At 45.3% G+C, this 27150-nt stretch overlaps 1 protein-coding gene across 2 annotated transcripts in view; it reads left to right on the forward strand.

The window, feature by feature from the left end:
* Positions 1–391: 391 nt before the first annotated feature.
* CTNNBL1 (catenin beta like 1) overlaps positions 392–27150 on the forward strand; it is a 55250-nt gene continuing 28491 nt past the window's right edge. Inside the window, exons 1-10 of one of the 2 annotated variants that reach the window (XM_075721107.1) lie at positions 392–480; positions 8567–8755; positions 11227–11333; positions 12715–12854; positions 16977–17074; positions 19369–19462; positions 20363–20454; positions 23772–23844; positions 24128–24186; positions 24934–25082. In XM_075721107.1, coding sequence (XP_075577222.1) covers positions 451–480; positions 8567–8755; positions 11227–11333; positions 12715–12854; positions 16977–17074; positions 19369–19462; positions 20363–20454; positions 23772–23844; positions 24128–24186; positions 24934–25082 — 1031 coding nt within the window. In that variant the 5' untranslated portion in view covers positions 392–450. The remainder of the gene's footprint in view (positions 481–8566; positions 8756–11226; positions 11334–12714; positions 12855–16976; positions 17075–19368; positions 19463–20362; positions 20455–23771; positions 23845–24127; positions 24187–24933; positions 25083–27150) is intronic. The other variant, XM_075721106.1, reaches the window with a different exon arrangement.

Raw genomic sequence — 27150 nt, forward strand, 5'->3', positions numbered from 1 at the left:
CCCGCTCACCGGAGGGGCCCCGCCCCCCGCCCGTCCTGTCGCAGAACGGCACCGGGCTCCGGCCCAGCGGCTCCGCGGTGCGGGCGGAGGCCCCGGGGCCGGGCCAGGGGCAGAGCGGGGCCCAGCCCCCGGCAGCCCGGAGCCGCTGCCCCGCCGCGGGGCTGTGGGGCGGGTAGGGCCCGTGGGAGGCGGCTGCAGCCCGCTGCCCGCCCACGCCGCGGCTGCCCTTTGCCCTCTGCCCTTTGCCCTCTCCGGGCCGCAAGCATCCCGGGGCTGCTTTGCGGCAGTGCGGCGCTGCCCCGCCTCTCGCTTTCCGGCAGCGGCCCGCCCGCCGCGCTTTCCGGCAGAGCGGCGCCCTCGCGGCGGGCCTGCGCTCCCTGCCTTACGGCACTGTGTCGCGCGGCCCGGGTCGTTGGCGGCGTTTCCCGGTGGCGGGGCCCGCTCGGTGCCATGGACGTGGGGGAGCTGCTCAGCTACCAGGTGAGCGGCGGCTGCCGGGGGGCGCCGAGCGGGGCTGGCGGCGGCGGGGCTCGGCTGCTCCCGCGGGGCCCGGGCCGGCGGCCGCCCCGCCCGGGCCCCCCGCGCCGGTGGGAGCGCTCGGTGCGCGGGGACCAGCCCCGGGCCTTGCGGCCGCCCCGCCGGGGAGCGACGGGCACGGAGGCCGCGGTGCCCCGGGCGGGAGCGCGGCGCTGCCCGCGCCCCTGGCCCCGCTGGCCGGTAGCCCCGGGCCCGGCGCCGCTCCACGCCGGCTGCGGGGCCGGGCCTGCGGCGGGCCGCGGTGCTGGGCCTGCCCAGCCGCTCTCGGTGCGCTCCCACGGGCCCCGGTTACGGCGTCGCGGACCTTTGGGGCCTCCCCCCGCCGCCGGAGACGCGGTGCCCCGGTGGGACCCGGTTACCGGCGGCTCCTGGGGCGCACGGCGCTGCCGGTGCCGTTCGTTCCACGGGCGGGCCCGGGTCGGTGCCGTCGCTGGCGAGTGCCCGTTCCTGAAGCAAAGCCTGCGCTTTCCTGGCTTGCGTTCGCGTTCTTTTCTTTTCCTACCTCTCTTATGACAAAACTAATTTCGTTTGATTTTTACTAAAGTTTTTGAAAAAAGTTTTACTTCTTATAAAAGTTCCCTTTTCTCTCGTGAGCATTTCTTTGCTCTCACCACATGGTCGCTGCTTATTTGTTGTTTGGAGGTCAGTTTATCAGCAGGTGCGGTGCGTATTTATCGTCGCGAGGGTGGGTGTAGCGTGTTCCCCTGCGGACCGGGGAACGAGCGCGCTGATTTGCAATTTGGTTTTGACGCTTTGCTGCGATTTGTGTGCGCGATAGTGTTGGCTTGTGCTTTAATTCTTAGACAAACTTCAGTAGTGGCCTTTCCCTGCTGAATCAGTGGGTAAGAAAAGCACTCTAAGACATCATCTACTTTGTAAGTAATTGAGTAGGGGAGTTACGTGACTTCTTAATTACTACATTTTAATCTGGAATACAGGATTCCTTCTGGAACTCCTTTCCGGTACACGTTATTCTCTGGGGCACCACGTGTTCAGAGGTGAAAAGAGCACCCTATGGCTCAGGACTTGTTTGTATTTTTAGAATGTGTTATTTTGGGATGTGCAGGGAAAGAGGGAAAGTGTCCTTTGGGTTTGAGAAAGTTCTCCTCGTCTTTTCTCGGTGGTATCAAAACGCTCTGGAGCACGGCTGTAAGAGTGCTCTTTCTGTGAGAATGCCACTGGACTCCTCCTTGATTCAGCTCCGGGATGTTTTCTTCTGGATTGCTCTGTCTGTCTCCAACATCCGTCCCGCTTCATCCGTCTGTGCGGTGCTGACAGCGTAGTCCTGCTGTGCTGAGAGCCGCTCTACTTTTGTGTTTCTCTACCTGCTGTTTTTTCTAGCGATTTTTCAATCTCAAATTAGAATGAACGTTTCTGGTGTTCCCTTTGGTCTTCTCCGCCTCAGTTATGGTTAACGATGCTGCCCTTGACTCGTTCTGTGATGCAGTTTATGCCTGGGGCGCGGGAAGGTGAACCTCTGTTGAATTTCTGTTTGTTGTAGTTTTTTAACCAGGCTCTAGTAGTTTTTTAACCAGGCTCTAGTTTAGGTTTTTGGTTGTTGTCTTTTCTCTTCCTCTGAAAATGTGAAGTCTGCAGGCTTCCCTTCTGCTCTGGAGGAAAGTGCGCATCTGCTTTGCTTTGATCGCTTTGACTTCTGCTTTCCATTGGATGAGCTTTCTATACTGCGATGAGGCTAGAGGTAAAGAAACACTGCTTAGCTGCTGGGTGTTACAACTTTAATTTCTTTTCTCGCTGCTGAAATTATTCTTAGCTGTGGGACAAAACATTCTGCAGTTTTCAACCAGCTACTGAAATTGTTCCTGAAGGTGTTGTCCCGGCTCTGAGCTCTTCTGGTCACCACTGGAATACCGATGGCTCCTGCGTCAGTAGATGAGATGACGCCTCAGAGCAAGCGTTTGGTTTCAGTGTCAGTGAACTCAGACCTCCAGAACTGGGTAAAATGGTGAATACAGGTGAAAGGGGTGGAGGAGCAGAAGGATAAATAGCTCTCATTCTGAGAAAATGAGATTCCCTTCTGTGAGGGCGCTTCTGGCTGAAAGATAGAAACAAAAGCTGGAAACAACAGGTTTCGCTGCTTCCCATCCTGCGCGGGTCAGGCGGCTATCGCAGAGACGGGCGAAGCAGGTGCCCTCCTGTATCGTTTTTTAGAAATGTACGTTCTTGTCCACTGAATGTGTAAAAATCAGAACAATCAGAGTTCCATTGTGCCTGTGCCACAGGGAGGATGCTGCCTTGTGCGCGGCAGATGAACAAAGGGAGCGTTGCTCCAGGCTGCCTGCTGTACCCAGCCGACGGGCTGCTGCTTCTGGGAGGAGGATGGCTCGGTGCCTCGCAGAACAGCTCCTGACGGGCTCCAGTTTTCCCTCGGGTGTTGTAAGGCTAACCCAAGCGCAGTTTCCTTTTTTGTCGGGCTGAGGAGCAGGCTGGCTCAAGGCCTCCTCATTCATCCTTGGTGCAGGGGTGGCACCGGCTGTCAGACGGGTGGGCTGGATGATGGGTGGCATGCACCTCCGCGGTCTGATTTTAATCTCTTGCTGCAAACGAGTCAGTCTTCTCAGCTTCCCTCAGCACAACCCAAAATAATTGCTTTTCTCTTACATTGTTTTGAATTTGTCTCCTCTAAATGCCTAATCTGTGCCCTGGCTTAATCAAGATGATGTTTTTTTCCCTCGGTGCCAAGCTTGGCATGGAAGATTTCAGGCGCCATGCCACCAATTCAGCACCAAGTGTCTGTCAGAGTGGGAAAAAGAACCTCTTGCAACAAAAAATACAATTAAACAGCACCTGGCAGTTTGTACAAAGCTGAGGAATCCATAAACTTTATGTGTTACTGCAAAACAGTTGCAGATGGTCTAAGCTGATGATTAAATATTGCTGCTGTTCTGCCCAGAAAGACTGCGCCCAGATCCTCCGTGTCTGGTCTCCAATTATGGAGGGTAATTAAGGGGACAAAGCCAGCGCCGGTTCTTTTCAGAGATCTCTTCCAATTGTCTTGGGAAGCAATAAGGGAGATTATTTTAATTCTCATTAAATGCAGATTTCACCACTCTGAGTGATCATTACAAACTGCTAATTTTTTTTAATGGAGTATTAGTAAAATGAAATAACAAAAGAAGCAGTAAATAATGGAATAAGGTCTGACTTCACCAAGCTGGGCAGTCTCCTCGTAGTTTGACTGGGTCGAGTGCAGTTTGTAGTGGATGGCTCTCCCTGTGTCAGTGGAGGTGCATAATAATTTCTGCTGCTGGTATAGGTAATTTACTGTAAATTTGCAATGTAATGGATGCATCTGACGGCAGAGGCAGCTCAGCCGCGCAGGCTGATGGCTACTGACAGCATTATTACCCCGGTAGCTCTTGTCCTGCCTGCGGGTTAAAACGAGGAGCTGTCACCGGCTCAGCCGCTGGCCCGCGGCGCTCGGCTCCTGGCGAGTACGGGCCCACGCTACAGACCTTGGGTGGGCATGCGGACGGGGTTGCAAGCGACTCTTTAGTCTGCTTTTCGATGTGTTATCTTTGGCCACCAAACCGGAGTGTGTGTAAGAGCCTGTCAAGGCAGATCCCTGCCCCGCGCGCGTCCCCGCGGGGGTCCCGATGGCCGTGCTCCTCGGGGCAGTTTGGAGCCTTGTGAGCAAGTCTGGAGAGGACAGGGCTTCATCCTCTCTGAAAATAATGGTCTGTATCCATGTAGATGCAGCGCGCATCTTTCATTTCGTTTGTCTCGGTTTGTGTGATTTTGGAGCTCTTGGGACTTCCTCTTTCTGGATTTTCCTGGTGGCAGTTCTTCCAGTTTTTATCGCTCAGGTCCTGCACTGTCTGGAAGTGTCGTGCTTCAGGAAGAAAAACAACAAAAAGTAAGATTGATAGTAGCCTGGTTTATCACAAATGTTGGAAACAAAATTAAGAAGTTAGTGAAGATACCTCTGGAGATTTGGGGCTTGCTTTCAGAAGTCCTAAATTGGCAGCTAATGCGCAGCTTTCTGCATTGGCTCTTCCGAGCAGGCTGCAGCCGGCTGAGATGTGGTCACAGAAGCAGCTGCGTCACTTATGAAGATTTATTTCCGATTTCATTAACAAATAATTTCTGAGCTTCACAGTAACAAGGTTACTTACAAAGCAGATGTCTTAGTAATACGAAACTCCATTACTGAGACTTCTCCAAACCTTCCTCATGTGTGAAGGCTGGAAGCAATCGGGGGCCTGAAATGTGTTTTCCGGTTTGTGGGATACTTAATCCTGGTGTTGCTGTGCAGTCACCGCTTTGCGGGAGAGCAGGCAGGGGCCCGGGGCGCATCACTGTTCTGCGATTTAGGATGTAAGGTCTCTCGCCGTGCGCGAGGTGGGTGCTGTTCCCGCTGCCCAGACCGACGGACGGGCTCTGCTGCGTGTCCCTGCGCCGCCGCCGACCCGCGTCGCCCGAAGGCGCCGGCGCAGGCCCTAACAGCTTGGGGGCCCTCAGCGTCCAGAGCAAACACAGCTGAAGGCTAGAAGCACAGAAAGATAATTCTTCCCTTACCAATCACCAGCTTTTGTTTACTTTACTGTGTTTTATAAATGTCAGCTTTTTTTTAAACCCTTTTGTGTTCATTGTTTTTTGTGTGGTGATATCAGTGTTAGATTTAAATGAAAATGTCTTTGGAATAAATTACTGTGAATGCACTGCATTCAACAGGAACAAAATTAAGCTTAACTAACAAAACAATTTAAAAATGCTTTTCTTGTGCATTTTTCTAATGAATTCCATTTTCTTGCTAAATGCACCTTAGCACAACTGAGTGAAAAACCCCACGTTTTATTTGTGGAATGATTAACTTTCCCTTTTCTACCAGAAAGCAAAACTTGTGTAGATGTGAGAAGCTATGAAATTATTTAAATAAATGTGTTTAGACACAATATATGTTTGCTTAGCAAAATGCACCAGTCTCAGTGCAACAGTGTACGTGCTTAACTCTTGCTGGTTGGTAACAGTCCTTTAGAAAACGCAAATGCAAACTAAAGATGAAAATCAATGAACAGAAGCTAATGCTTGCCTTAAATCAGTTGTTCATGACTCTGCATCTCTTGTGAAATGAGCAGAAACCCAGGTGTTTCACTTATGCCTTGATTTCTTAGTTTTAATAGTGCTGGTTGGAAAACTGCAATATTCTTAGTAAGGTTTTGCATAACATCAATAATGAGAGGAAAAAGCTTAATGCCCGCTTAATAGCATTTGCCCGGGAATTCAATTACTGTCTATTGCCAATATGTTGGCAGCATTAATAATTGCACGCTGGGCACTTCATAATTTATCATAATGATTTCTGTTATGTATTATAGAAGATTCCTCCCCCCCAACAATGCATAAATACAAAAAAGGATGAAATAATTGAGCTTGAAACAGGGTGTAAATTCTGATACTAAGGATTGTGTACTCAGAGGAAATGGGGTTGGCTTCATGATGGGGTTTTAATTTAGATTTTGTTCTGGCGATACAGTCCCTTCCCATGGTACATTACGTTGCATCTGACAAACCACCAGCTCCCTTGGTCCCTCGTTACAGCTGCAGCCTCATTGAGGTTTTGTTCCTTTTTTAATGTTTAGAAATGAGTGAGGAATGAGCTTCTGACTCCTTAAGTTAGGAACGTCCAAGGCAGATCTTGTAGGGCTTTTTGCTGTAAATTTCAGGACTTCTTAGGTCACCAATTTCTATATGTGTGTTTGTAACATTAATCCGTCAAAGGTGGTTTAGGATGCATTGGGTATTTGAGGAGCGCGTGGAAGGACATAGGAAGGACAGAGACCTGTGTGCCATTCAGGGCACTGAGTAAGGGATATGTATTTACTGAAGCTTGTTCCTTAGATGATGTCATTTAGAAGAGCACCTTTTTTGCTTTTTCTTTTCTTTATTGGGTTGCTGATTGCTTGGGGAGAGTTTGAATTACTGCTTGTTGACAATGACAGATTTGTTTCCGAATGGTTCTATGTGAAATTATATTTTAATGTACCTAGAAGATAAGTAATAGGAATCTGCTTTAAAAAAAACCCCCAACCTAACACCCCCGCCCCCCCCCCCAAACCAACCCACAAAACCCTCCAAGCAAATACATTTCTCATTTCAAAGAATCTCCAGGTATGCTTCTGCTTCTCAGCTATTGAATTATGAGCTAACTGCTTTAAAAGTGCATGGGAGCACTTTAGAAGAGTTTTAAGTCAGGAATGTACCATCCATAATGGAAACAGCAGAGATGTAGGCAGAAAAGAGATAGATAACTGAGTTTGAATAGGTCTAGCTGGGAGCAAGCATCTAGAGCTTTGATTTGTGCTAATATGTTGTCTGGGAAACTTGATTCTGCATCTGCCTCAAAGCAGTGACAACGTGGTAACCCTGAAAACACAGCGTGATCATGGTCAGTCTGCTGTCCAGTTTGCCTCTCATTATAATTAACACTTCAAGTGCTTTTCAGGGTGTGCGTGTCTTTTTTTTGGTTTCGTTGTTTGGTTTGGGTGGGTTGTTTTTTTTTTAACATCTCTCCTGAAAGCAGTTTTCTTGAGAGCAGAGTTTGCATTTGATAGTTTTTCCTTTATATTGAAATAAAACACGTAAATGCTCTCTGGGTTGTGCAGAGAAGCAGTCGTAGCTGGTCTGCAGCATGCACATCGTAATTGAATCACAGCGGGGCTGCCTTATGAGCCTGAAAGATTTATTGCCCTCAGGGGACCAAAAGTTCCCAACCTGCTGGGGAGCTGGAAATTCCCACCTTGATGCTCACACTCGTGCTGGACCTGGCAGGAGAATGACACTGTCACCTATTCCCTCTGCATCTTTCCTTCTTTCTTTGAATCAAAACTGAGGAGAATCCAAATCTCAGTTAAAAAGCAGGTCTTATGTTCACGAAAGCATGATGTGACTTTTATGATTCTAGACAAAGGGTCCCACGAAGCAGAAGAGTGGGGTCTTCCTGCCATAATGTTTTATGAAATAGGCTGGACAAATGCTAGACCCAATGGGGTTACGAAATCATCTACCAGGCAACTTGAGCAGCTGATAGAAAGTAAAAATATTTTTCTTACTGTTTTCATTGTTCTTAGCCCATGGGCTCCTTTTAAATAGTAAAGAATTAAGCTTTGTTTTCCTGTAGCGATAGAGCACGGAGTACTCCTGTTCCAGCTTGGTTGTCCTTCAAAAACATATGAGAGACCAAATTTAATATCCTTGTAGTTTTTGAAAGGAGAGAGTTTTTCCTTCTGTTGCAAATGCTTTCATGCCTTTTTGCCTAAATTAAAATGTGGAATTAGGGTTAATGGACTTTTTCTTGTCCCTGGCAAGCTACCTTTAATTTTGACAATTAAATAGAAAATGTGGACTAAAATAGTAAGTTGTTCCAAGCAAACTGTAAGGGTATGGGCACTGCTTAATCTGGTGCCAAGCGTCTGCAGAATTGCAGCAAGCAACAATGCTGCTCTCCTGCATGCTCGGAATTAGGCGTTGATTCTGCATTTCAGGTGTCAGCAAACTAGACAGAAGGATGGGGGAAGTCAATATGAATTAGGATGCACATAAGGATTCAATAGAATCTCATCTACTGGGTGGGTAAAAATTATCTTTCACTGCTATCTGCTTGAGCACATTGGTCTTCTGCCTGTAAAACGTGGGGTTCTCTCAGCTGACTTAGCTGATTCCAGATCCTCAAGATGGTCAGCTGTACAGCCACCGAGCAGTTCGGTTTGGCCACTTTTGTCTTTGAAATACTGATCTTTGCCGCCTATGAAGATATTTTCCCGTGAATTGTGTTCATAGATCAAACAAGGTAGGATGTTGACATAGCTCTTGGCAGAGCTGTTCATCTCCTCATGTGATGTTCCACTTCACTAAATTAATTTCCTTTCCAGTTTTTGGAGTTAAGCGTTGTGTACGCAAATGTTTTAAACAACCTGTAAGAATTTCCTCAGTATATCTTGTAATATTGGTGTTCTGGTTTGCAAGGGTCATAAAAGACTTGTATTCATTCACCTTATTTCTCTGACTTTAGCCCAACAGAGGGACAAAAAGACCCCGTGATGAGGAGGAAGAAGAAATCAAAGCACGTCGAAAGCAAGCTAGTGCGCGAGAGCACAGTCGTCACAGGGAAGAGGAGTCTGTTGCGCTGGAAGAAACTGATGATGATAAGAAGAAACTTCTTCAGATAATTGAGAGGGATGGAGAAGAGGAAGAGGAGGAAGTAAATCACTAGTGTCCTGTGGGAAAGGGGAGGCAGCGGGAAATAAGCAAACACTAAATCACTTCTCTGTGATTTCCATTTCTTACCATGTAGATGATGAGACTCACTGGTGGTTTGCACATGCCGCATACTGCTTAAGGTTACGGTTTTACTTTCCTGCCCTGCAGGGTATTCATTAATTTCAAACGGGCTTCTCAAAGATATCCTCTGAAGGTTTAAAGAGGCGGGGGGGGGGTGGGTGGGTGGGGGTGTGTGTGTGTGTGCAAAAGGGAGAAGGAAGGGAAAGCTTTCAAGCCTAGTCTCTGTTTTAGGCTGAGAATACCCAAATCACCTTCTAAAATACATTTTTAGGAATTAGTTTCTGTATTCTAACCAGTTTCCCAACTCTATTATTCTCATCAGTACCCCCCAGCCACGCAGCTTCTCCCACTCCCCCCCTCTTTGTAGCTGTGCAGCAGCAGCAGCAGCAAATAAGCAAACATTCTATACAAAAAAGGTCTCGGGTCAGAGGAGGGGGGGTAGCAGCTGTCAAGGGTAAATGATTTCAAGCCTTGGAGACAGAAATCCAATGCAGCATTGGCCTTTCTGCCAAGGGCCAGGGAAAAGATCACTTTATAAATGTGACACATGGATTGGTATAAATCTAGAAGATATTTGCTTCCTGCTGCCTGTGTCCTGTTTGATAAAAAAAAAAAAAGTGATATTCACCACTACAGAATCATGTAGGTTCGTAAAATATCATTGTCCTTTGTATACAGCATTGATAGCATTTGTCTCTGAAAAATCTCCCTTGTTTTTTTGATGTTGAGCTATTGCCGTTACAGTTGTTGCTGATAGCGGAGAAAGATAATGCAGGATTTCTGTAGCATTTGAGCTCCGATGAGGATGAATGGACGTAGCCAAAAGTCCTCTTGACTGGCTAGAGTCTTGTGGATTCCTGCAGCATACAAGTCCCTCGTCTTTGTCAAGTGGAATTCTCCCATCCAGACATTTTAAGGGCTGGAAGTCCAAGGTTTCTTTAGAACCAAAATCTCTTGTTTATTATCTTGGAATGCAGTTAATGTAAGTGCCATCAAAATGTGCCTTGTACCAGTAAATCTGATAGAAGGAAGGTAATCTGTAGGACACCGTAATACTGAATGCAAATTAAATACAAGATACAAAGCTGATCCAAATGGAGATACTGTAATGATACGTGTTAGAGAAAGCAAAGAATCAAGTAAAATAGAGGGAAGCAAAATAGAGGGAAGCAGTGTCAGCATGTGTGACAGTATCTTTGTGGATTGCCATCCCATTGCAGGAGGAATACAGTTTGGGCGCTGTAGTATTGATTACCTGAGAGGGATGGTGACTTGAGTGGGGTGGTGTTAAGGCAGGTTGGGCTTGAGAATGTAGGAAATCCAATAATAACGGAAGACTGGGACTGGTGGTGGTATTGTAATGGAGTTTGCTCAAGAAATAGAAAATTTCTCTCTTGTCAAGATTCTTTGGTTAGCACTCCTAAGCAGCAATCTCCAACACCAGAAGCAACTCTTGATTTAATCGTGAACAGGAGACGGGACACAAAACTTGGCTTAAGACGTGAAAGGGTCTGGCTTGTTTTTTGTTTTGGGAACTTCTCTTTAATAGTGATTGTAACATAGCTAAATAGAGGAGAGGGAAGTGTTTACACAAGAAAATCTATATCATCAACGTTTTAATGAAAGAAGTGCATTGAAATCGTGAAACAAGGAAAATAACAGAATCGTGTTTGTAGGTGTCAGGGAGGTAGCTGTACAGTGAATGTGTAATGCCAACGGAGAAACACCTTAGAAGAATTTAAAAATTAAAAAGAAAGTACTAGAGTAAAATATTGATTTTTTTTTTTTTCTTTAGAAAAAGACTTTAAAATAGAAGTGAAAGCTTATTGAAGTGAGGAAAACACAAAAACCCATAAACTCAGGGCAGTTAAACATAGACCTACAAGAAGAAATAGCATAATGGATTTCTGAAAAGAAACTATCCATGGGCGTAAACTGCTAATGCAGATTTACTCTAATATGTCAGAAGCAAAAAGCCTCAACAGGTGCTGATGGTGCCAGGTAGTAATGGGTGTGAAAGAACAGCCCAAGGAAGATGAGCCGTTGCAGAACGCCCCCCGCCCCTTGCTGCTGGGTTTCCGAAAGCGCAGGGAAGCTCTTCCGGTCCTTTCCGAAAGAACCTTCCATTGGTAAACCCCTGGCTTATAAAAACCTGACTTTTGCAAGGTTTAGCTCTGGGGAGCTTGCTCAGGGTGGAGTTGGAGTAAATCGATGAGCAAATAGCAATGGTGCGCGAGTCTTCTGGCGGCTCTCTGCAGCGAGACTTCCAGGGAATGCCGTTTGTTCCCGACTGCAGTCTCGCCGCATCGCTGTACTCGCTTTTTTGTGTTTTGCTGGGCAATTGTTCCAACCGTCTCAAGCTCTCGTGTCTGCCCTTTCTGGTTTGGTTAGGAGGAGCCTTTGGATGAAAGTTCAGTGAAGAAGATGATTCTCACCTTTGAGAAGAGATCGTACAAAAACCAGGAGCTGCGGATCAAGTTCCCTGACAATCCAGAGAAGTAAGATTATGCTCGGCCCCTATTACCCTTTTCTCCTTTGATTTTAGGTTTCAGCCCTAAATCAATTTCTCGACTATACAGATGTTTGCAGTTACATAAGGCTTATGTAACAGCAGTTATTGCCATGTAGTTCTACTACTAACTTTGTTAATTAAAAATGGCATTATCGAGCCTCTGGTGGTGGCCGGTGTATGGCTGGCAGCACGAAGAGAATAATTAGCAACGAAGGGAAAAGTTCTGGTTTATTAAATTCTTGCCTTTTGTTAATATTACAGACTGTGAAACTCCAGTACTAAAACTCGAGTTTATGTTATTTTTATTTTGGGAGCGCACAAATTCAGTAAGGTTTCGTTAGTTTTGGTTTAGTGGCTAAGTGGCTCTGCTCTCCGCCGTGAGCACTAAGGAGCTCTCCCACTGTCAGTCCTCTTGGCCGCTGGCATCGGGGGCTCATCAGCCACGCTGCGCTCTCCCGTTTTCAGGGGGCTCTTCCCTCGCACTGTTCCCGAGCAGGGGTCTCTTCCTCGCTGATAGGCAGGTGGTAGGTGTTTGGGGGGGTGGGCTGAAAGATTGAGATCCTCAACTGAGGATTGCCGCGTTTTGCTTTCCAGATAATTAAAGATTTCATGCCGTCATTTTGTGTGAAGGTGTTGTGCTTGGATATGCAGTCAGTGGTCTGTGTGGGAAGAAAATAATTTCATATTATGGAGCTTTCAGATGCTGTTGTGAGCAAAACGGCTGGATGGGGTCTGAAAGCCAGGCTTTGTGTGTGTTTCTTTCCACACCTGTGGTTCTAGCGAGCCTCTTCCTCCTTTCATGGAGTTTTGTTATTCGCGTTAAATGAATTTCTTCCTACACTTGAGTGCCGCTATTTATTTTTGTCTAGTTTGCTGTTCTTTCCCTTGCCCAAATTCTTTTCATGGACTTTACTTCAGACTAATACAACCCACATACTAATATGTGGTAGCTAGGGAAGGTGCATCACTCTGGAGAATTTATTTTATATGCAGGGCTTTTTTCAGGTGTAGCTACAACTTCTTAATTTTTTTTTTTTTAAAGTTCTAGAACTGATTTACAGAGTTGGAACAAATCTGCTTATTTACTCTGTGTAACTTATATAGCAGGAAGGCTTATCCTACTGCGTGGTTAAACTCCAAGGGGCAGGCATAGGAGGGGCTGAGGCACAGACTGCCTCTAGGAGTTCTGGACTCGGTGACGTTGATGTGACCGCAGGGGGTGAGGAACGCCGGGGCCACGTGCAGCTGGGGTGGCAAGTCGTACCTGGTATCGCCGGGAAAGTGGTCTCCGTTTTGAAACGGGCTGTGCATTGAACACAACTGATGTACTTTTTGCCCTTTTATTAACTGTTTTTGTCTTGCCTCAGGTTCATGGAGTCCGAACTGGATTTAAATGACATCATTCAGGAAATGCATGTGATCGCGACGATGCCAGACCTGTATCACCTGCTGGTGGAGCTGAACGCTGTGCAGTCTCTCCTCGGGCTGCTGGGACACGACAACACAGATATCCTTCAGTTGTTGAAGCAGCTCTGATGTGAGAGGCTTTCTGTGGACTTTTCTGTAATCTCTTATATCCTGCTTTCACAGCCTCCTGTATATGTTTGTCTCTTCTTTCCCACTGCACAGAATTTGTCTTTCTTTTTTTTCAAGTGAAAGCCTTCTTTGTTCAAGTAATATTGATTCTGAATTTTTTCAGTGCTGTTATTCTCCTTTCTTGTTTTATGACCCTTTCATCTAGGTTTGAGCGGCTGAGTTAGAGTGTGAGCAGATGAACAATACGGGAAAAGCGAAGGTATGGGCTTAGCAGCGTACAGCCGTGAACTGTGTGCAAACTTTGTCTGGAATAGTCCCCAGTAAAAATGAAATCGATTTACCCCTTTTTGTTGAGAGCTGAGCTGTCATGCTTTCAGCTATTTGCTGTGGACCAGCTCACCACAGTGCTACACCTTAGTTTGTAAATGTGATAAATTCTTCATGTGTCCGTACCTTTAATTTGGTGTGCTCAGAGCTTGAGGTTGTGGGTAGCCCCTCTGGTTCCATAAATATCCAGAGACACTTCCATGCTCAGTTAGTTCCTGTGTCACTGAACCTGATCCCTGTGTGCGCCTGTCTCTTCTTCCTCTGAAGATCTGAGGACATCTCAGAGTTTTCTGTCTATACTGCTGAAGATTTTGGTAGTTTTGAACAAAAAGAGTGTCATTTTTTTTCAATATTCTGGTTCCTTGATGCTTAGCAGTCAGCTGATAAATAGAACTGTGCCTGGCTTACCATTGTGCAGCAGTCTTTCTTTAAAAGTAGAGCTCGGCCTGCATTGCTTGTAAAACATTCTGCAGTAGATTAAGCTGCAAAATTGTAAAATGATTTGAGAGATCATGTGTTTGTGTCCTGACAAACATTAGTGAACGGAGGGAGCAGTGAAGTCCAGTGGAAAGGCCACTGGACTTAGACTTGGGACTACAGCAGGCTTTTCTTTTTTCCTTTTTATTGATTCATAACCTTAGGAAAGTAATTTATTCTTTACCTCTTTATGTGTAAAGAAGTAGATAATACTTACCACCTTTTCTGAGGTGTTTTGAAATACGCAATGTTAAAAGGCCTGTTAGTGCTAAATGTTGTGGTCTGATGCACAGATCTTGGTTTTCTTTTTTAGCACTTTTCCTTATAGTACTGTGTATTAAGAATTCATAATTCATTCTAAGTGGGTGCAGTGATCAGAAGATAAAAACAAAACGTAAATATTTTATTGCATAGCAGTTTATATTACCCAAACACATAAACAGTGCTTTCTATTTTGACTTGTATCTAGCTGAACCTTGATGTGGTGAATGCTGGTCCCTGCAAAACAGTAAACACCACAGCTTTCCGTATCTGTGATCTGTAATGGAAATTACTCTCAAGTAAATGTTTGTTAACAATTTACTGTTGTACGGTGGGAAACGCCTACCGTGCATAACCAGCTTCATGGCTACCATAGTTTCATTACTTATTTTTTTGCCAGACACCGCAGGCTTTTTGTGTACTGTGTGCGTGGCATTAAAAGCTTATACTGAATTCCTCATTCACAGGGAAAATATAAACTATGGGGATTTTGACTGGGATAGCAGAGCTGATTCACAGCTGGAGTGCACAGGAATACAGCTTGCTTTGTCCTTTCAGCCATGAAAAGCTGTGTCCTAGGGTCACTGCTGCTGTCAAAGACTTGTCAGTATTTCCACTGTGAACTCTTTTTAATTGGTTTGCAACTTGTCTGTCAGTTAGTTTACGGGTAGAAATTTGGCCTGTGAATTGCAGTTTTGGAAAAAGTATATTTCTTGTTATAAAACTGCTGAAGTGTTTTCAGATCTGTTGGAAGCAGGACACAGGCTGTACTAACGCCTCTTCACTGTGCTGCTGCTGCTTATGTACAGGATAGAAACACTGTTAAAGTGAAGCATCTAGACATAAAACTAAATTGATACAGCTCAAGTTTTCTAATGACTTTTTTGTTAAAACAAATGGAAAAAGATTTTAAAAATGAGTTCTTCAAGGAGAGGACTAAACAAATGTCTCTTCAGATGTGATTTAAATGTAGCGTATTGAGGGACTAATGCGAGGAGACAAAAGCAATGTCCAGGGGGAGCAAATAATCTGCTGAATGATTCATGCAGTTTTACACAAAACATGTGAATGAAAGATGATCACTGACAAGATTTTATTAAGGAAAGACAGGAAAGCTTCAAGTGAGGTTTTTCTTAGCCTGTCTCCTAAATTTGATAGGACAACTGATACTCTCACTGGAAGCCTCAACAGAAGCTCCCTAGACAGGAATGCCCTGCAAGATGAACTCCTCTGACTGCTGAAGTTCTTTGTGCTCTCAGAAAAATCTGGCTCAGTTCTCTTTATAGCACCCAGTAGGTAGCAGCAGTCTTCAGTTAGTTCCTCCCTTAGCCTTCTCTTCTATGGGTTGATCAAACCCCATTCCCTCGCTCTTTCCTCATACACCATGGACTAGCCCCCTGCCCATCTCAGTGGTTCTCCGCTCTCCTGAGTCCAATACGTCAAGGTCTCTCTTTTATTGGGAGAGCCCGCAACTGGACAAAATATTCTACATGGTTCCTTGTGAGTGGCAAGCAGCAGGTAAGAGTTCCTTCTCTTGACCTGCTGGGTTTGCTCTTGCTAATGCAGTGCAGTCTGTCATTAACCTTCGTCACTGCAGTGGCATGCTGCTGACTTGCCTTCAACTTGTCCACCACAACTTCCAGATGCTCTTCAGCAGAGCTGACCTCTCCAGTCAGCCCCAGCGGATGGGCTTGTTCCCTCCCAGGTACAGGACTTTGCATCTGTTGAGCTTCACGAGGTTCCTGTTGGCCCATTCCTCCAGCTTTTGGTAATTAATAGTTGATTCCTTGCAGAATAAATGTAAGGCAGGTTATTTTCTCTTAACTTGCTTATTGAGTCGTGCTCCAACTTCCTTTTAAAAATTGTGCTCTGGCACCTCTGACCATGTTTTTGTATAAGCATGAGTGACTGTCTGCCCAGGGGGGAGTAATCACCCTTCTGTTTGGTTCCTGATGGCAGTTGCAACTGGAAGTGACATCTACCCATCAAGAAAATGTACAGCTAGCTTTGGCTTGGTTAAGGAGTGCTGTAGAGTATACAGAAAGTCGAAGTCTTACTGATACGCATCTTCTGCGGCACCTAGACGTAGGTTAACTTGGGACTAGGACAGGCAGCTCTCTTACAGTCTTTCCTGAGACTGGGTAAGTCGCAACTGAAACCTTGCTAAGAAAAGATGTATGAAAATACTTTTTCTGCTGCTGCTTGTGCATCTGAGCAAATGCACAGATAGGAGAACTGGGAGGCTGGATTGTTAGCTTGTGCATTTTAAAGAGATTTGTCACAAAGTTGTTATATAGGACATGCAGAAAACTGCGTATCCTGTTCTACCCCAGTGGGACTTGGGCAAGATTGATCAGCGTGTCTGAGAGAATAGGAAAGTGGGTCTAATGAGGTGGAATACGTCTCGTCGTACAAGAGAGCTCTGTAGCAGTCAGGGGAACAGTGTGTGATGCAGCCCAGAGTTAATGAGTGAAAATTGGGCTGGCAGAAGCTATGCTGTTCCTGCGAGGTCCGTGGTTAGAGGAGCATGCTGTCCTAATTGGGCCAGGCAGAAGGGGCTGATCGCTCCTGCTTCCTGCAGTGGCCTTGTTAGGTGCGTGCCGTATCAGGTTAGCAGGGGTATCGCTGAGAGCAGAATACGCAAATCAGATTATTGTAACTCATTTCTCTTTGCTTGTATTCGATCTTGACAACGCAAGATGGTGCCTAGTTATACCAACTCTAGCAATTTTGATTTGAAAAAATAAAAAAAAGTATCATCAAGAAACAGTAAAATTGCCTGATACGGTAAGCACACATTCACATTTGTTTTTATCATTCCTAATTGTTAGGATTTCCTGATTATGGTGCTTGAGGGCTGTCTGCTGAAGTAGTCTCTGTGCTCTTGGCTCTGCTGTTCCTGTGCCCCACTGCTGTAATGTATTACCACTTGGTTTGGGTCGTGTCATGAGCACGCTGGCCTAAGAGTAATCTGCTTTTGATATTAAATGTGTCTGCCTCCGTGTTGGTTGTCCTTAACACATAGCACATGTTTCCATAGCTGTGGTAGACTTGCTTCAAGAACTGACTGATATAGATACTCTCCATGAGAGTGAAGAAGGAGCTGAAGTCCTCATAGATGCTCTAGTAAGTAGTAAACTCCAGATTATTTTAATGCCTGAATGTCTGCCCTGTACCGCCCAGCAGCGGTTATCCATATTGCCAGCACCACGAGGAAGTTAGCCAGGTCAGGAGCCTGCTCTCTTGTAGCTGAAATGCTGTGTTGAGGACCACAGTGGGTGTTTTTTAATGAAATGCCAGAGTTTGGGGAGTAGGTTCTTCTTGCACCTTGTCTACCACTTCTTTTTTGGAAGGAACACGCTCACATGGCAAAAGTTGTGTAGGCTGGCAGATTGTTTTGTGCAGGGAGGGAGAATGAAGTAATATTTGTGACTTGCACAGTGTCCTATTGAAAATAGGAACTTGATTTGCATTTTTCTTCCTTCTTGCGGAAAAGGGTGACCTCTGTTCACCCATGAAAGACTGAAGTTTGTGGCAGGGCTCAGGTGGTTATCTGAAGGACAGTGGGGCCATTGTGATCTTTCAGCCTAACCTCTTGCATGGGAGACCAGTAGTCTTCTACCCAGTAATCTTGTTTCAAACCCACAAATCTGTGCTTGAACTGGGACATCCGTTGTTATAGCGAGGGTACACGTTTTTCTTAACAAGAAGTAAAAGCGTGAATGTTTTCATGTAACAGAGCTAATGCATTTTAAGGGTGGAGGAGGGCTTAGAGGTAATGATCCTTTTTGGCGTAGAGATTAAACAACCCCAGAAAATTATCTACATGCAAAGAAGATGCATTGCTCAATCTTCAGTGCTCCCTGCCTGGTTAACTCTCCTGAGTGCCTCTTGGCCTCCATGGTGGTGGACTTCCCCTTTTCCTGGCATTTGTGCTGATGCCTCCCACTCCTTGGCTGCGGGAGAAGGATGCCAAACTGAGCAGAAGGCCTCCAGAGAACCGATGCCCAGCAAAACTTGAGATTTACACATCTGTCCTACCTTTGGGCAGCTTCTGCTAGTGAATTGCTGCGTTTGTGAATCACTGTGCTGTGTCTTGTTCTGTAACTATTATGTTGAAAGATGGGGAATTACAGGTTTTCTTTTGTTTGCTTTGTTTGGCTTCTCTGTTTTCTCCTACAATCCTTCTTGTCCAGTCACTATAATGTTACCTTCCAAAGGTTAATGACAGTGGCCCGGAGCCGAGTTCCTCCAGCTGGCCTCTGGGCTGTTCTTAATTACTCTGCCTTCGTGGAAAGATTGCTGGATGAATGAAGTGGTAGCGAGGAACTGCTAGAGAAGATGTTTTCTATAAAATGTGCAGAGAGGTAGTAAATCAAGTGAAGTTCTTTCTCCGTTTTCCTTGTCACCAGCCCATTGATAATAGCCAACTTTTAGAGGTTTTATTGTCCTCTTTGAAAGAAACAGGTCAGGCATGTCTTGGGAGAAATGTTTAGATATCTGCTTTTTAGATTACTTTTTTTTTTCCTAAAAAGAAGGTAGGTATAATGTAGGGTACCTGTGAAGATTGTTGCGCTACCTTCCACAGCAGCTGATACTTGTATTTTTTTTCCACGTGTTCACTGGGCCCAAAGCTAGTTAACAGTGTTTGAATTGGAAATGTTGTCGTGTTTAACTTTTCCAAGCTCATGTCCGCAATGGAAGGTTAGCCAAAGTCAAGCTGGACTCTGTCCAACTGCGGCTTTAAAAGCATACTTCTTGTGTTAGCTTTTTGATTAGGAGGCTCCACCTGCAGATGTGGGTTCCTGCTCCTGGTGTTGATTTGTCTGGGTTTCGTTATCTTGCTGAAGTCCACTTGGTACATTTGTCTTGCTAGGATTTAAATGCAAGGCTTCAGCTGGCGATAATTCAGCTTTTGGATTTGAATCTGCGTGTGCGAGCATTGTTCCTTCAGCTTTTTGTACCTATTAAGGTGGATGATATAACAAAAATTTAGGCAGACCAGCAGTAAAGAGTTGAAAGTGGAGCTGCTTGCAGAGCTGACAGCTAGCCCATCCGTGGTGGTGTTTGGTGCCTCGCACTGAAGAATTCTGAGGGATTATAAATCAATCAGGCTGGTTCAGGAAATAAGACTGTGACAAGGTACATGTTTTCCTCCAGATGTTTTTCTGTTTAATCCGAAACACAAAAGTTGTTTAATTAATTAGGACAAACATAGTGGCAGATTTACTTGGTGAATCCTTCGCTTCCTCTGAGATTTTTAGAGCAAGATTATTAATGTCTTCTGATCGTGTCTGGCAGGATGTTTCCATAGAGCTTATTGATTTTTATTATTTATTAAGCCCCCGTTCTTTCTCCTTCATCTTCCTTTTTTTCAGTCGTCTTATCTTTTTGTCTTTCCCATGACCCCGGTGATGTAGGTGGAGGGCCAGGTCGTGGCCTTGTTGGTCCAGAATTTAGAGCGCCTGGATGAAAGCGTGAAGGAGGAAGCTGATGGTGTCCACAACACACTGGGTAAGTGGCTCTTGCGCAGCCCCTCGCTTCTCGCTGTATTTGTACCAGGGGGCGGTGGGTTATCCCTCCCCTTCCTTTCCTCCCTGCCTCCTTTCCCCTTGAACTGCCAACACTAGGGCGGAGGACCTAGAGCAGCTTTTCTTCAAGCACAACTTTAACTCACAGTAATGCCTGGTCCTTTGCGCCAGCGTTTGTCGCCTGGCTGCTGGTGCGGCGCCTCTTCCCAAGGCAGTTACGCAGGGAGGTGCTGGTACACGGGGAAAGCGTGCACTGCACCCGAGGGTGTGCCCTGCTGCCTGTGTATTTACTGTGTACTCATCTGTGAGCTCCACTTACTCCGTTATGAGAGCTGTTTATGTCTTAGCAATATATTTAACTTTCAGGTAGTAAAAAATTTGTATTTCATATAAGTACATCATTACCTCTCTGTTCCCCAGTCTTTGCACGGCACAGTAACTACTTTGCAGTGTGTCGCTGTTATTAGCATTTAGACCATCAGCCACTCCTTTCAGTCATTTGGGATTGTAATCTCCCGCGGACTGGAAGAATGAGAGAGACTGGAAAAAAGCGTTTTGGAATTTTTACTGCTGCTGCTGTTAGTTTAGTTTTGTGCTGTGAGAATTGCTGCAGAAGTAAAAGGAAGTACCTTAGGCTTCTTCCAGCAGGAGCTAGTGTCACACTGAGGATGGAGTGCAGGCAATGTAAAAACAGAGGGAGTATCGCAGACCTGAGCTTAAGTATCACTCAAAAAAAGAAAAAAGAAAAGCTAGTTTTGCAAGTAAGATGTAACTTTGAGAAGAGCAGTGCAGCCCTAGGAAGGACCTAGCAAAACAGTGTTGATACAGGCCTGAGCTGAACTGCAGGTGGGGAAAAATGACTTTTCTGTGCCTTTCTTCTCAGCAATCGTTGAGAACATGGCAGAGTTCCGACCAGAGATGTGCACAGAAGCTGCGCAGCAGGGCCTCATGCAGTGGTTGCTCAAGAGGCTGAAGGTGAGCTTGTTTTCCTGTTGTCATTTGGGAGATATCACAATAAAGATGGACAGGCCACTGATCTGGAAGCTGCTGTGCTTGAGACGGTATTTGGCACAATATTAAAGGCCCAAGGCTATTACTGGCTCTTCCCATTTGCATAGGTATCTTTGTCATAAGTTCTAACATTTGTGAACACAGCGAATTCAAAACTTGCCTCAAACTGGGAAGTATGTCCCTTTTAACTTGTTATAAACTAGCAAAATTGAAGGAGTTGGCTTTATGTGTAAGAAGCTCTACACAATGTGACGCGAGTGTGAGTAGAAGTACTCTTATTTTCATAGTGCTTGCCTGGAAGAGTATCTGCAATGTTGAGTCTTCTAGAGTGTCTTTGGGTTTTAGTTGTTTCCATGGGCGTTCTTTTTGGTAACATGTCCCTGATCCTGCCGTGAGAACTGTGGTCTTTCCTGCGGAGTTGGACCCTTCGCAGCGCTACAAAACAGTGCTCAGGCTCCAGCCGCTGATGGGGTCATCCCCAGTAGCTGCGATACCGCTGCGCTCCCGGCTCAAGCATCAGTAGTGCTAGAGCTCTGCCAGCACCCGCCTTCCTTCTATAGAACAGTTAGTACAGCCTGAAAACATCGCTTAAAATAAGCCAGTTCTGCATGCGCGCGCATGTGCGTTGGACAAGCCAAGTTAAGGACAAAAGGTTAGACTTCAGGGTTGTATCCTCTGCAGTTTTAGTTTAAATGGACATACTTCTGTCTTGCCTTTCTATTGTAAATGTCTTACGCTAGAAGGTGTCTTTTTTCTGTTTGTACGATTCCTGTATGGTGGATTTCTGGTCCATTGCTGAGACCTGTAGGAATATAAAAGCTCACCAGTGAGCGGGGAAACTAATAAAAGACCATTTTATGCCTTTGCTTCCTATGTTTCTAACACTTTTTTGAGTTTCAAGTGGTGTCTTTGTTTAACTGCTGCCGGTGGTGGCTTTTTCTTTGAAGTAATCTAATTGCCTTTTGAATTCAAAATTACTTTTTGATACTCTTAGTATCCTGTGGCAGTGAGTTACACAGTTTAACTCTGTCTTGTGTGAAAAGATGCCTAAACATTCCCTGGAAAATACTGTAGGAAAGGGATGGATAGTTCAGCTCTCTTACAGAGCTAGTGAAGCAAATTTGGCAAACAGATTCTGGCTTTTTCCTAACCCTGTTGGTAAGGCATTAGCACTTCCATACTTAAATGTCTTTATGCTTAGAAGGCTTCTGAATCACAGAAATACTCTATCAGCTTTGTAAGTGTGCAGATACCCCTCTGTGCATCTCATACACTTGTTAGCAGAAGTAACCTATAATTTCTCTCTACAGGTAGAAACATAATTACATTCCTTTTGCTTAAAAACAAAAAGTGAAGTTAATTTTATTCCAGGCAGGTATGTACTGCTGCCTGCCTTGTAATTACTCTGGCAGCTGAAAGACTTAGAAACTTGGGAAAGCAAAATAATCACAACTTGGATTCCCCTGCTTGGTGCCACAGAAAATGGATGTTCAAGGCATTCAAAACGGGGCACTGAATGTGTCTTTCCTTTGCCCTGGCATGTGTAAGCTTTGGGTTTGGGGACGTGTCATCAGGCAGTGCTTTTTCTTGTTTACACGCTGTCGTTGCGGGGAGCCGCCTGCTCATGAAACCCTCGCCCAGGCGCTGTCGCTGGTGGCAGTGCTTGGTCTTGAATCTCTCGCCCTGACAGATGTGCTCAGGATTGCACCAGGATCTCGGCATCGGCGTAGAGCGTTGTGCTGCTGAAGAATGTCTATGGGATGAGTTTTAAAATCAGGGTTGTCTAGGAGTTGATAAGGACATCTGGCACACAGCACAGTGTGTGAATTTCTGTTTCCTGACTACATTTCAGGTTGCATAATTGTATTCTGACTGTCAGAACTGCCTCGGAAAGCTCAGATGGAGAGCTTAATAGCTCACTTCTCCAAACATGAGCAGGGTTTGATGCTGTTGTGTGCAGCCTTGAGAGAACAGACGATTGTTCTCCAGCGCTTGCAGGAGTTGGTGCGCACCGTGATAGGAGCCGGCAGAGCTGTACAGCGCCGAGCGCCTGCCGCCTTCCCTTCTCCTGCCACCGATCGCTTGGAAGCGTACGTGGCTGCTACAAATACCATCATCTGCAGAGTGGTTGGGGATTGCTTGGAACGAAAAGCTTTATTTAAAGTCAATACTTCGTGGCATTTGGGATCTTCCTGCTTTTCATGTTTTTGTGTTGCATGGGGCCTGTGTATCGTGACCTTTTCTTTGGTAGCAGGCCGGGATAATTGGCCCACACATAGCCTTGCGCAGGCAGGTTCGCTCAGTCACGCTGCAGGTAGTCGCGCATTTGGGGAAAAAAATTGTGGGTGACTAATGGTATGTTTTAAGCCTAGTACTTATTGCTTGCTGGTGGTTTGTTTTTTTTTTTTTTTTTTTTTTTTTTTTTTTCCTTCTCGAACAGTGGAATACAAATAGCTGGTAACTGATGATTTTTAAAATTGTATAAATTCCTTCAGCAAACCAGTCTGCATTATCATCTCATGGGTTAATGCTTAGTCTGTTTCTGTAGATGAAGCAGCTTTGGCAGCATGCAAAAACATTGGATCCAGTTCAGACTCCCACTTCAGGGATTTATTTTTTTTCTTCTGAGGGGGAAAAAAGAAATCAGCATTTTGGTTTCGTTATGACTTCTTTTTTTTTTTTTTTTTTTTTAACATATTTGAATATGGAGGGAATGTATGAAACGAAAGTTATGTGACTGTGCAGGCTAAACCGATCTCGCATCCATCTGATTGTGACCTTGTGATCCTCATACAAAACTCCGGCAGTTACTCTTTAGTGTTACTGTGATGTGTTTTCTGACATTCTGTGTTTGGTGGCAGGTTTAGACTTTTGGAACAGGGATATGTCCATGCACTCATATAACATCATGGAAAACTTTATCACAGGAAAGAGATTCCATGTTGCAAACAACTGGAGGCTGTTCTTGGGGGTTTTGAGCCAACTTGGTCAAACCTGCTTACGTAGGACAGTGTGAAGGATAGGAGCTGAGTTTGTACACGTGCATGCATGAGCACACACACACACAGACGTACACGCACCCTGCCCACACCCCGTCACCCCTGCATCAGAGAGAATTATTACTGTTTTGTCACCGAGGCATACTGCAAAATTACCGCTGTTGTATTTTGGTTTAAGTGTTGTTGATGATACGTTCGGTGATTTGATTAATGTGTTCTTCAAATCAATGAAACATGGAGAGCCGTGCCCTGATGAGCCTCTTGTTCCTTCTTCACCAACAGGCTAAGATGCCTTTTGATGCCAACAAGCTGTACTGCAGTGAGGTGCTGGCTATTTTGCTCCAGAATAACGATGGTGAGACGTGCCCCTGGTATTGATATTCTGTTAGGGTAGGATCTAGGCTTCCTTCAGATCACAACAGCACTCTTCTGCCGTCGGCTTCCCTTTGCTTGTGCTCTCTCTCCCACGCGTGTGCTCTCGCATACGCATGCGCCCTCTCTTTCTCTGCAGCTTTTGTACTCTGTCAAGCCGTATTGATTTTGTTTGCTGATGTATCAGTGTTAGATGGCTGTAAAATCTGACAGTTAGCTTCATTTTTTTCTCTCTCTTTTCCCCCCTTCCCCCCACCTCCGTCTAGACAACAGAGAATTGCTCGGGGAGCTGGATGGGATCGATGTGCTGCTTCAGCAGTTATCTGTGAGTAATTCACATACGCCCTCTCTGCTGTCAGGAGACTCGCAGGCTGGGTGTGAGGAGGTGGAACAGATTCTGGGTGTAGCGCTGTCCTAGCAATCTGTAGATACTGAAGCACAGTAGTGCTTTATGTTTAGTGGTGGCATAGTCCCCGAATAACTTCCGCGTAAGTGTATCATCCACGGTAAGTGAGGTTAATCCCTGTTTTAAAGACATGAACGTTGAGGTACACAGAAGTTAAATTATTTTGTTATAATTATATGGCAAGTTGGAGATGGGCAGGGTTGGAATTTGGCCATCTTCAGCATTCTCCACTCCAAGCGCTGGGCTGCATTGTGCCTGCATTTGAGCTAGCTGAAGGTAATGTGTTCGTAGTTCACCTGTATTTCTTGAGGTAGTACTGTCTGCAGCACCTTCAGGTATGCCTTGTGCCTAGGAGTTCTCTGGTAACACGCTTATCCACATACCTCTGTGAATTGCGCAGTGAGTGAATTTGCCTTTCCCTTTGGAGGCCCTGTGTTGTCTTTAAGTCACGCATTAGACTGCTGCACATTTGTTGGTGCACAGTCAGGCCGTAAAAAGGGCAGCAGAGTTACAAGAGAGAATATATCAGTGACATGTATGATCGCGGGCTTAGGCATATCAAATGCTGAAGACTTGTGGTGTAAAACGTTCATGTGTACTCTGTAACAGTGTGGACCAAATTGGGCCCTCCATTTTGGGGTAATTTTTTCTTTCTTTGTCATGCAGGTGTTTAAACGACACAACCCTAGTACAGCAGAAGAACAGGAGATGATGGAGAACCTGTTTGACTCCCTTTGCTCCTGCCTAATGCTCAGTTCCAATCGCGATCGCTTCCTGAAAGGCGAGGGTCTACAGCTGATGAATCTGATGCTTAGGTACCCAGATAACTTTGTGATTTTTCTTACCTGCTTTTGATGTACCAACAGACGTTCTGGCTAGATACTTGTGGTTTTCCGTTCATAAAATTCTTGGGTTAGCGTATTTGTCTGTCTGCTCTTTCTTTTTTCCAGTATGTAAGTTGGACCTTCTCAGACATACCAGCTCCACTCTTTGTCTTTAGCTTTGTTTCCTAAGAACTGGGGTTACTACAATAGCTGCTGCAAAGTAACAGTGTAGATCTGCGTGGCAGACACCCAGATGAAAGAATGCTGTAGGTCAGGCCGCCAATCCTTTCACGATTTAAAAGACCCCTGTGAGGGTAAGAGAGAACCTTTGGATATCTCTAGGGAAAATGTTTTTCCTTTCATTCCCCAGTTCAAGCTTCACTGTGTTGTGTATCCTCTGAGCTGGTGAATTATTGTGGATACAAAAAATGCTCTTCTGAAATGGGCAGAAGTATCCGTTTCTTCTTGTGACATGTTTTGTCAGATTGTGAATCTCCAGGGCTTCTCTGCTCTCTCTTCGCTTTTACTTCCTAGCCTGCTACTGAATTGTGTCTTCTGTGCTGACTGGCTTCCTCCAGACCTCAGGACTGGGCGCAGTGGGGCTCTGGCTGGCGTTCCCTCGTGTGCTGGGCTGCGTGCGGTGGCTGGTTAGCAAACGCCAACAAGAAATGATGTATTCCTGCAGCGCATGGCTGGGTCATGTGCAGCAGCAGGGAACTGAATAAATAACCAAACGTGGATTATTCAAATAGGAACACTGGGTTTTCTTGAGGCTAATTAAAGAAAAGCTCCAAAACTAAGAACGGGAGGGAAGCCTCCCTCTGCCTTGAGTGCTAAGCTGCTAAGCTAGCCTTGCAGAACTAATTACTTGGAGTTCTTGTGCCATGTGGGTGGGACTCAGCGTTTGGATTTTTTAATAGCTTTTCCCCATTTTTGGACTCTACTGTTTACCACTCTCTGTACCAGGATCCCAGCTGGGAAATTATGACAAGAGGAAAATTTCTCCCTGGATGCATTATCCCCCCCCAGTAGCTGTGAAGGGGTTAGGAGGGACAAAGCATGACTTAACTGCCAGCAGCAGCTATGTCTAATGGAAGGAGTTTCCAAGACCTCAATCTTTTGATGCTTAGGAACCTAACTTATTCCACAGTCTGAATGGAATTGGTAAAGTGACAATGGAAAAAAAGTAACAATTCATGGAATATTTTCTAGACGCTTACATCACTATATCCATCCATAAGCATGGACTATACTGACAGTTGATTTTTTTTTTTTTTTTTCCTAAACTCTTCTAGTATAGTTCAGATAAGTAGAAAAGTTGAAGTTGTTCTTACTTGGCTGTTTGAGCAAGCCATGTGAGTTGATAGTTGACTGAGTCTTATCCCCAAACCAGCTCCCTTCTGGCCCTGACTTGTCCTACACTGCAACTCTCATTTAGAGAGAGCAGCACCTAGTTGGGAAGAGAGAGTAACCTTCTTGCTTCTAATGATGCCTTCAGACTAGAGCTGAAAGCGTTAAGCTGGTACTTTTATTGCTGATTCATGGTTTTCCTCTTTTGAAGAGCTACCAACCGCTTTTCTTAGTATTTCACACTATCCGTGTTGTTGACATGTCAGTTCATTCCTATACACAATTTTCTTTTTTTTGCCTTAATACTCCTAAAGAATGAAATGTCAGGATTCTGACACAGGTAATCATGCATGTAACCACAAACATGTGAAATCAGTGATACTGAGCACATGCTTAAAGCTACTTCCATACTTCAGACTGACTGGTTGGGTCAGAGCCGCAGTGCTGTCCTGCAGCTGTTACTTTTGGTAGGTGTGGTATTTCCTTATCGGTGTTGTAAGCTTGCTTCTGGTAGGCATGACACCGACGTGACTGTGTGTGACTTAACTTGGATCTTCAGAACTGCAGGAACGTGGTGCTAAGCTCTGCTAACTCTTGGCATCTCTTGAAAACCAACTTTCTGCGTTCTAAGTTTTGGTGCTTTGTCAGCAGTAAGAGAATGAATGACATTAGAGTCGGGTGCTCTATGGAGAGCATAGGAGATGATTAA

The sequence above is a fragment of the Pelecanus crispus genome, chromosome 14 (assembly GCF_030463565.1).
Source record: "Pelecanus crispus isolate bPelCri1 chromosome 14, bPelCri1.pri, whole genome shotgun sequence".
NCBI lineage: Eukaryota > Metazoa > Chordata > Aves > Pelecaniformes > Pelecanidae > Pelecanus > Pelecanus crispus.